General features: G+C 42.6%; 1 protein-coding gene across 1 annotated transcript in view; it reads right to left on the reverse strand.

Annotated features, from left to right (window-relative positions):
• fpgs (folylpolyglutamate synthase) overlaps positions 1-10,339 on the reverse strand; it is a 74,256-nt gene extending 63,917 nt beyond the window's left edge. Inside the window, exon 1 of the mRNA XM_063073534.1 lies at positions 10,127-10,339. Within this exon, the coding sequence (XP_062929604.1) occupies positions 10,127-10,291 (165 nt within the window). The 5' untranslated portion in view covers positions 10,292-10,339. The remainder of the gene's footprint in view (positions 1-10,126) is intronic.
• Between the last annotated feature and the right edge of the window lie 839 nt (positions 10,340-11,178).

Below are 11,178 nucleotides of genomic sequence, written 5' to 3' on the forward strand. Positions count from 1 at the left end.
ATGAACATTTATAATAGGCAATACTGGCATACAGTTCAGTGGCTACTTTGATTTTATTTTTATGCTAAGTGGGTTGAGTATATAATGTTCAAGATATAATAAGGTGCATGGTTGATGGACACCACTAGTCGCCTATGGAGTTAGGTTTGCATAGTTTAGCTGCTACTCCATAGAGTAGATCAGCACAAGCCCTATAGTTTTTTTTGTTTTGAGTAAGACAGGGGGAATTCAAGAGTTCAAATGTCTATATGTGTAAATGTATATGCGTTTTTTGTTTTTCTTTATGTATGTCGTGCACCCAACACAGCAGTAATACTTCTTATTCCTTTTCCTGGTATAATTGACATGAACTATGTATGGAACAGTGTCGGCACGTGACCAAGTGGTTAAGGCGTTGGTCTAGGTTCTGAAGATCGCTAGTTCGAGCCTCAGCTGAGGCAGCGTGTTGTGTCCTTGAGCAAGGCACTTAACCACACATTGCTCTGCGACGTCACCGGTGCCGAGCTGTATCGGCCCTAGTGCCCTTCCCTTGGACAACATTGGTAGCGAGGAGAGGGGAGACTTGCAGCATGGGCAACTGCCGGTCTTCCATACAACCTTGCCCAGGCCTGCTCCCTGAAAACCTTCCAAGACACAAATCCATGGTCTCACGAGACTAACGGATGCCTAAAAAAAATATATGCAACAAACAAGCACTCAGGATACCTTTAATATAAAAGTCACAAGCTGGAATGTTAGGGGACTAAAGAAGTTAACCAAATTGAAACAGGTTATAAATAGGATCAAACAGCTTAAGTCTAAAATAATTTTTCTTCAAGAAACCCCTCTGACAGTCTCAGATATTAAATTGGTACGGAATAGATGGCCTGGCCGAGTAATATATGCAACATACAACTACGCTAGAGGTGTACTTATTCATAGAACAACACCATTTCAAATTATGTAAATAATCCAAGACTCAGCTGGAAGGTATGTTATTACACAAGGTAATATCCTTTCTTTCACATTAAACTTAGTCAGTATATATGGCACAAATGAGGACAATCGTAAATTTTTTGAAGATTTTTTCCTTACTGTGTCCACTTTACGAGGCTTTTATATCATTGGAGGAGACTTTAATTGTACTTTAAACCCAGCAATGGATCGCTCTACAGGCTATGATACCTATAAGGCACAAACTAGAAAATTACTGAAACAATACATTGTGGATATAAATTTGGTTGAAGTATGGAGAGAACAAAATCCTGGCAAAATAGAATACTCTTGTCATTCAAGTATATGTAAATCTCGTTCTCGTATTGATTATTTTCTTGTCTCAAGAGAACTCTTACCAAAGATTAAAAGTTGCTGGTATGATAGCCTAGTAATAAGCGACCATGCTGCTATTTCATTAAGTATTCATATAGAGAAATTTATTCACAGTCCCCCTAACTGGCAATTTCAGGTGAGATGGCTACAAAGCCCAGACTTTGTTAAATTTGTGGGAACTAAAATATATAGTTATTTTGAGTTAAATACAGATCAAACTAGTGCCAGCACGAGATGGAAGGCATATATTAGAGGAGAAACAACAAAAAATAGAGATGGAAACTTTGTAAAAACAAATTAAATCTTTAGAGGTAGAATAAATGAAAGTTCTCATTAGCCATTTGTATTGTAATATCTTCATTCTCGTGTTAATTGATTGTTTTTGGGCTTTTAACATAGAACATAGAATAGTACAGCACAGTACAGGCCCTTTGGCCCACAATGTTGTGCCGACCCTCAAACACTGCCTCCCATATAACCCCCCCCACCTTAAATTCCTCCATATACCTGTCTGGTAGTCTCTTAAATTTCACTAGTGTATCTGCCTCCACCACTGACTCAGGCAGTGCATTCCACACACCAACCACTGAGTAAAAAAAACCTTCCTCCAATATTCCCCTTGAACTTCCCACCCCTTACCTTAAAGCCGTGTCCTCTTGTATTGAGCAGTGGTGCCCTGGGGAAGAGGCGCTGGCCGTCCACTGTATCCATTCCTCTTAATATCTTGTATACCTCTATCATGTCTCCTCTCATCCTCCTCTTCTCCAGAGAGTAAAGCCCTAGCTCCCTTAATCTCTGATCATAATCCATACTCTAAACCAGGCAGCATCCTGGTAAATCTCCTCTGTACCCTTTCCAATACTTCCACATCCTTCCTATAGTGAGGCGACCAGAACTGGACACAGTACTCCAAGTGTAGCCTAACCAGAGTTTTATAGAGTTGCATCATTACCTCACGACTCTTAAACTCTATCCCTTGACTTAAGAAAGCTAACACCCCTTAAGCTTTCTTAACTACCCTATCTACCTGTGAGGCAACTTTCAGGGATCTGTGGACATGTACCCCCAGATCCCTCTGCTCCTCCACACTACCAAGTATCCTGCTGTTTACTTTGTACTCTGCCTTGGAGTTTGTCCTTCCAAAGTGTACCACCTCACACTTCTCCAGGTTGAACTCCATCTGCTACTTCTCAGCCCACTTCTGCATCCTATCAATGTCTCTCTGCAATCTTCGACAATCCTCTACACTATCTACAACACCACCAACCTTTGTGTCGTCTGCAAACTTGCCAACCCACCCATCTACCCCCACATCCAGGTCATTAATAAAAATCACGAAAAGAGAGGTCCCAGAACTGATCCTTGTGGGACACCATTAGTCACAACTCTCCAATCTGAATGTACTCCCTCCACCGCTACCCTCTGCTTTCTGCAGGCAAGCCAGTTTTGAATCCACCTGGCTAAACTTCCCTGGATCCCATGCCTTCTGACTTTCTGAATATGCCTACCATGTGGAACCTTGTCAAATGCTTTACTAAAATCCATGTAGATCACATCCACTACACTACCCTCATCTACATGCCTGGTCACCTCCTCAAAGAACTATCAGGCTTGTTAGACACGATCTGCCCTTCACAAAGCCATGCTGACTGTCCCTGATCAGACCATGATTCTCTAAATACCCATAGATCCTATTGCTAAGAATTTTTTCCAACAGCTTTCCCACCACAGACGCAAGGCTCACTGGTCTATAATTACCTGGACTAGCCCTACTACCTTCTTTAAACAAGGAGACAACATTCGCCTCCCTCCAATCCTCTGGTACCATTCCCGTGGACAACGGGGACATAAAGTTCCTAGCCAGAGGCGCAGCAATCTCTTCCCTCGCCTCATGGAGCAGCCTGGGGAATATTCCGTCCTAATGTATTTTAACAACTCCAACACTTCCTCTCCCTTAATATCAACATGCTCCAGAACATCAACCTCACTCATATTGTCCTCACTGTCATCGTTCCCCCTCATTGGTGAATACCGAAGAGAAGTATTCACTGAGAACCTCACTCACTTCCACAGCCTCCAGGCACATCTTCCCACCTTTATCTCTGATTGGTCCTACCTTCACTCCTATCATCCTTTTGTTCTTCACATAATTGAAGAATGCCTTGGGGTTTTCCTTTACCCTACTCGTCAAGGCCTTCTCATGCCCCCTTCTTGCTGTCCTTAGCCCCTTCTTAAGCTCCTTTCTTGCTACCCTATATTCCTCAGTAGACCCACATGATCCTTACTTCCTAGACCTCATGTATGCTGCCTTCTTCCACCTGACTCGATTTTCCACCTCACTTGTCACCCATGGTTTCTTCACCCTACCATTCTTTATCTTCCTCACCGGGAAGAATTTATCCTTAACATCCTGCAAGAGATCCCTAAACATCGACCACATGTCCATAGTACATTTCCCTGCAAAAACATCATCCCAATTCACACCCGCAAGTTCTAGCCTTATAGCCTCATAATTTGCCCTTCCCTAATTAAAAATTTTCCTGTTCTCTCTGATTCTATCCTTTTCCATGATAATGCTAAAGGCCAGGGAGCAGTGGTCATTGTCCCCCAGATGCTCACCCACAGAGATCTGTAACCTGACCTGGTTCGTTACCTAATACTAGATCTAGTATGGCCTTCTCCCTAGTCAGCCTGTCAACATACTGTGACAGGAATCCATCCTGGACACACTTAAACTCTGGCCCGTCTAAATGCTTGGAACTAATCAGGTGCCAATCAATATTAGGGAAGTTTAAGTCGCCCATAACAACCCTATTATTTTTGCACCTTTCCAAAATCTGCCTCCCAATCTGCTCCTCGGTATCTCTGCTGCTACCAGGGGGCCTATAGAATACTCCCAATAGAGTAACTGTTCCCTTCCTAATCAACTGCTTTCTGCTGAGCTATTAAAATCTTGATTGACTTGATTGCACAGTCCAACTGCCAAAACTGCCAGAATCTCTTGAGTCAAAGCCTCAAAGCTCCACTCCTTCACTGGCCCACTCACTCACTGGCCGCTTTCCACTGCATGCCATTTCCCACTCAATTTCTTTTATGTCTTCTTGAACATCCAGTCGCCATGCCTCTAGCCTGTCAATGGTGGACTCCTTATCATATAGCATCAAAGCTGTATAGGATAAGAATTCTGACTCCTCCCCTTTAGATTTAGAAGTATGAGATTTTCAAGATGTGATAGTGGTGGTTCAGATATTAAATGCTTATATTTTGATAGTATGAAATGTTTCAGTTGCAAATATTTTAGGAATATGGTGTGTCTGACACAATTGATCAAATGTAATAAGATTACCATTCACATAAAGGTCCTCTATTTTCTGCACACCTTTGTCTGCCCAGATTGTGAAACCACCATCTGCTCTTCCTGCCCTACTATTGCCCCATATTGGGGAGAAGCGAGAGATGGGAGGAGTATCTTTAATATGCTGATGTGCTTTATACCAGATGTCAATAGTATTTTTGAGGAAAGGGTTCTTGGTTGTTCTTTTCAGATTTCTTGGGTCTGCAGAGTATTGATGGAGCTTTAATGGGAGGTTTGGTACTGACGCCTGTTCAATATTCACCCAGGCTGGAAGGGCCTCCACTGAGAGATAAAACATTGCAGAACGTAACTGAGCAGACCAATAATACCATTTCAGGTTCGGGATCTGTAGCCCTCCCCTTTCATAAGGCAGGTATAGCAGCCTAAGTCTCAGTCAAGATTTTTTATTATTCCAAATGAATTTACTGAAAATACTATTAAGCTTATCAAAAATGATTTTGGTAGTGGGAGAGGAAGTGATTGAAAAAGGTATAGAAATTTTGGTAATATATTCATTTTGATCATGTTTATACGGCCAATCATTGATACGGGCATTGATATCCATCGATCGAATGTCTCCTTCACTTCGCCCACTAGTGGATGATAGTTTGTTGGGACGATGGTTTTAATTTCAGGGGTAATTTTGACACCAGGGTAGGTAAATCCTTCCTTTGCATTTATAAATGGGGTTATTATGACTGGTTTCAGTCTTTGTTCAAAAATAGTATTGATGATTTTGAGTTGTTAATGTTATTGTAAGGGGGTTTCATCTCTTATGTTACTGTGTAGGCTAATTAAAATGGCTTCTTTGTTATGTTAAACGCTGAGAAAGTCCTTCCTGCTAGCAGTTTGTTGAATCACGTTACTGATAAGATGTTATGAACCAATTGCGATAGTTGTTAAGTTTTTGGTGTATCTGTAAGCTATTGTATGCGTGGGGTTTTGGGGCAGAAGGCGGGAGAGAGGGACAGAGGATGAACCAGGTGCGGTGATGTCCGCTAACGGGGTCGGACCCCGAGGAGGGTGTTCGGCAAGGAGACGGACTCATGCGGAGCGTCTGGTCGACCACCGTTGTTGGTCCCAGGCAGCTGGTCGAGGTGGTCCGAGGGGTTGCAGGGTGAAGAAGAGGGGTCCGGAGCTCCAACTGTGCATGAAGAGATTGAACTTTGACAAGTGTGGCGCCTTTTATTTTCCTTGTATATTTTATTCTCTATTAATTATATAGTTCCAGTAATATCTATAAATTGTAAATCATTTAATCGTATCTGGTGTATTGTCTGTTATTTGGGCGGGGTGGGGTACATCACAGAGCATCCACACAAACTATTACCCAGTTTGGCAGGGCCGAGGGCTGTTTCCCTAGATGACAGCGAGCCGAGTGACCCTGAGGCTGGCCAGGGGGCTACATTATAACCAGAGAACTGCCCAAACAATTCAATGAGTTGCATTAAATTTGGAATACTGACAGATAAATTTGTTTAAAAAAAAGAATCACGTCGTCAGCATATAAGGATATTCTATGTTCCTGTTCTCCTCGCTGGATGCCCGACAGGCCTGTCTGCATTCTTATGGCCATAGCCAGGGGTTCTGTGGCCGGCATAAACAACATCGGTGACGAAGGACATCCCTGGCGAGTGGATCACCTCAAGATGACTGGATTAGAAACTATACTATTTGTTAAGACACTGGCTATTGGATTTGTATACAAAATCTGAATCCATTTAAGGAAGTTCTTTCCAAATACAAATCTAGGCAATACATTAAATAAATATAGCCATTCTATTCTATCGAAGGCGGGCGCCCTTCAATCCTTAAGTCATGCCCTCTCGTACTAGACTCCCCCATCATGGGAAACAACTTTGCCACATCCTCTCTGTCCATGCCTTTCAACATTGTTCATGCCTTTCAATATTATGTTGAATTATGTATAATATTATGGAATCCTTGGCATTTTTGCACAAAACCATTCTGGTCATTATGAACTAGATGTGGGATATAAGGATCTAATCTTCTTGTTAAGGCTTTACAAAGTATTTTTTGTGTCCGATCGAATTAGACTATTCGGTCTAAATGAGGAACATTCTGTAGGCGGTTTGTCTGCTTTCAAGATTAGCGTTATCATTACCAGCCTTAAAGAGGGTGGAAGAGTTCCATTCCGACAAGATTCATCATACATATTTAAGAGTAGGACTAGTAATTTTTTTTGAAATGGTTTGTAGAATTCAATTGGTAGGCTGCCACTGTTGGTATTTTGGATAACCCGTGATATCTCTTCAATTGTTATACCTCTATCTAACTCCTTTTTTGCATCTTTTGTCAGTGTCTGGAATTGAAACTGATCAAGAAATGTGTCCCGTTCTTCAGAGGCTTGGGGGTATTCTGATCTATATAAATGTTTATAAAATTCTCTAAAACTGTTATTAATTTCCAGTGAGTCGACTGTTAGGCTTCCTGAAGAGGTTGTTTTACTGTTAATTGCTCTGTTTGACTGCTTTTTTTTAATTCTCCATGCCAAAAGTTACCCGCTTTTTCTCCTTGATGGTAATAAGATTGCTTCAGCCACATTAATCTTTTCACAGCTTTATCAGCAGATAATTTATTATATTTGGCTCTCAAAAGTAGCAGATCTCTTTGTTTTGTTGGAAAATAAAATATACAGTGCATATAAAAAGTATTCACCCTCCCCCCCAAGAAGTTTTCATGTTTTATTGTTTTACAACATTGAATCACAGTGGATTTAATTTGGCTTTATTGACAAGATCAACAAAAAACTCTTTCATGTCAAAGTGAATACAAATTGGTCTGTTTATTACAATTATTAAACACAATAATCATTTGCATAATTACTCACCCCCTTCAAGTATTTAGTAGATGCACCTTTGGCAACTATAGCCTTGAGTCTGTGGGGATAGGTCTCTATCAGCTTTGCACATCTGGACACTGCAATTTTTCCCATTCTTCTTTACAAAATAGCTCAAGCTCTGTCAGATTGTATGGGGATCGTGAGCCACGAATTCTCAATTGGATTGAGGTCTGGAATCTGACTTGGACACTCCAGGACATTAACTTTGTTGTTTTTAACCAGTTCCTGTGTAGTTTAGCTTTATACTTGGGGTCATTGTCTTGTTGGAAAACAAATCTTCTAAGTCAGTTCTCTTGCAGACTGCATCCGGTTTTCCTCCAGGATTTCCCTGTATTTTGCTGCATTCATTTTACCCTCTACCTTCACAAGCCTTCCAGGGCTTGCTGCAGTGAAGCATCCCCACAGCACGATGCAGCCACCACCATGCTTCGTGGTAGGGATGGTATGTTTTTGATTTTTTTGCATAGTAAGGGAATTAAGGATTATGGGGGAAAAGGCATGTAGGTGGAGAGGAGTCCATGGCCAGATCAGCCATGATCTTATTGAATGGTGGAGCAGGCTTGATGGGCCAGATGGCCTACTCCTGCTCCTATTTTTTAACATTTTTATGTGTGGTGTTTGGTTTATGCCAAACATAGTATTTAGTTTGGTGGCCAAAAAGCTCAATTTCAGTTTCATCAGACCACAGAAACTTCTTCGGGCTGACTTCAGTCTCCCACATGCCTTCAGGCAAACTAGACCAGATTTCATGTGAGTTTGTTTCAACAGTGGCTTTCTCACTGCCACTCTCCCATAAAGCTGTGACTGGTGAAGCACCTGGGCAACAATTGTTGTATGCAGTCTCTCCCATTTCAGCCACTGAAGCTTATAACTTCTCCAGCGTTGTCATAGGTCTCTTGGTGGCCTCCCTCACTAGTCCCCTTCTTGCACTCAGTTTCTGAGGACAGACTGCTCCAGGCAAATTTACATTTGTGCCATATTCTTTCCATTTCTTGATGGCTGACTTAACTGTACTCCAAGGGATATTCAGTGACTTGGAAATTTTCTTGTATCCATGTCCTGACTTAGGCTTTTCAATAACCTTTTTGCGGAATTTTACCAGCTTACTGACTCACCAGCTGTTGGAACTTTCAGGTACAAGTGTATTTTTACCACAATCTATTGAAATACCTTGACTGCATACAGTAATCTCCATTGAACTAATCATATGACTTGTAAAACCAATTGGCTGCACTAGTGATGATTTGGTGTCATATTAAAGGGGGTGAATACTTACGCAATCAATTTTTTTTTCCTATTTGTAATTAATTTAGAACACTTTGTAGAGATCTGTTTTCACTTTGACATGAAAGAGTCTTTTTCTGTTGATCAGTGTCAAAAAAGCTAAATTAGTTCCACCGTGATTCAATGCAATAAAACATGAAATCTTCTAGGGGGAGAGGGGGGAGAATACTTTTTATAGGCACTGTAAAAGCTCCTGAAAGAGTGCAGTGCAGGTAAAGTGTAAGATTGTAACGAGGTAGATTGTGAAGAATACAAGAGATCCACTCAAAAGTCTGATTACAGTTGGATACAAGCTGTCCTTCATCTTGGTGGTACATGCTTACTGCCGAATAACGAGGGGAAAAGAGAAAATGTGGGGTGGGGGGGGGGGAGTGAACATCCAAGTAAATCTTTTCACCCTGTGAGGTGATAAGAAATCACAAATACAACGCAGAACAGGATTATAAAATATTCTTCTCAAATAAGCTAAAGGAATTTGCTGCTTCATTTTATTATCTAACAGGAAACTAACTTACTAACTGTACTTTTCTCCTCACGAACAAATGTCTGTTTAATTCTGAAGGGAAAGAACAGCCTATGATACAGAAAATGGTATTGTTCTAACTCAAATAACCCACCTGTGTTCAGCACGCAATGTAAAATAGTTTACAAACAGAAACAAGAACTCATCCACTTTTTCTAAATACTGCAAACCGCTACTTATAAAACTTTACTGCACTGGAAAAAACTAGAATGGAACGTACTCTTGAGCGTATTGAGGGCCAACCGTCAGAGCTCGGCTCCGGATCATTAAGAAAATAAAGACAGGTTGTTCCTGAAAGTTTGAGGAAACATCTGCTCAGATCACCCCAGCTGGCGACCTGTGCCAAATTCAGCACCTTTTGGCGGGAAAGAACCAACTCTGCAGCGGACGCAACACACATCAAAGTTGCTGGTGTTACCTAGTCTCCAACCGGCTCCGTACTCTCCTTAGTGGCCAACACCATCTAAATATGCCCAGGCTCCGCTCCGAGGCCGTTTGCATCGTTACTAACCCACCCCCATACTTTATGTGGGTCTTCCCGCCCCGTCCCGGTTTCTCACCCGCTCCTTTGGACCTGATCCTGGTCCAGGTCCGCCAACACCCCCCTCCCCTCACTTCGCCCCCCTGACCCCGGCATTGGTCCCCATCCACCACTCGCCCCCACCCCCGTCCCGACCGGCGCGGGTCTCGAGGGTGTTCCTCCCGTGACGACCCTGCCGCCAATCCCGGTTCCCTAGGTCCTGACCCTAGGGCCCCCTTCCCCGTCGGTGTAATGTGTGGCGGTCCGGCTCACCTGATAATCCATGCCGGGAATGCGGAGGGCCGCTTTAGTGGGTGCCGTGCTGTAGCTTGACGCCCAGGCACTGACTGATCTGCCGAGCACCGCCTCTTTCCTTTTCTCCTCAGGAATTGCACCCCTCCCGATAGCCTTCCACAACGCGCGGAAGAACCGCGCCATCGTGAGCCGCAACGGGCAGCACGTGGCTCTTTCTACCTTTGACCTCTCCACTCCTGGCACGCAGCTAAACGTCAGACTCTACCGCGCCATCTTTGATGCTACAGTTCTTTGCCGTACTGTATGCAAATATAAGTGATATGCTTGGCATGTTTACACTTCCCCTCTCGTTGGCCGTGGCTTAGCAATATTAATACAAATAATTCTAAACAATTTCTACTGGGAGTCTAGAACATGGAATAGTGCAGGACAGGACCAAGTCCACAAGATTTTTCCCAAACTAAGTAAATTAGGAATCAAATGTCCAAATAATCACTTCAGCCTATGTCCTTGTCCTCATTTCCTGCACATCAGTGTTAGTTTAAGAGCCTCCATTGTATTTGCCTCCACCAACACCACCCCAAGCAGTGCATTCCAGGCACCCACCACTCCTTGTTTAAAAAAAAATCTTGTGCCACACAGTTCCTTTGAACTTGCCCCCCCCCCACCACCTTAAATGCATATCCTCAAGTATTAGACATTTCAAAAATGGGTAAAAGATACTGGCTCTCTACTCTATGCCTCTCATAAACTTTTAAATCTATCAGATCTCCCCTCGGCTTCTACCACTCCAAAGAAAACAACTGAAGTTTGTCCGACTTCAAATAGCACCGGCCTTTTACTCCAGGCAGCATTCTGGTAAACCTCGCCAAAAAAAGCCTCGACATCCTTCCTACAATAGAACGACCAGAGCTAAATGCTATACTCCAGAAGCAACTTAACCAGTTTTATCAACCCGCAACATAACTTTCTAATTCTTGAACTCAATCCCTCAACTAATAAAAAACCTGCCAAATGCCTTCTTTACCACCCTATCAACTTGTGCAGTGACTTTCAGAGTCAGGAACCAG

This window comes from Mobula hypostoma, chromosome 21 (genome assembly GCF_963921235.1).
Source record: "Mobula hypostoma chromosome 21, sMobHyp1.1, whole genome shotgun sequence".
NCBI lineage: Eukaryota > Metazoa > Chordata > Chondrichthyes > Myliobatiformes > Myliobatidae > Mobula > Mobula hypostoma.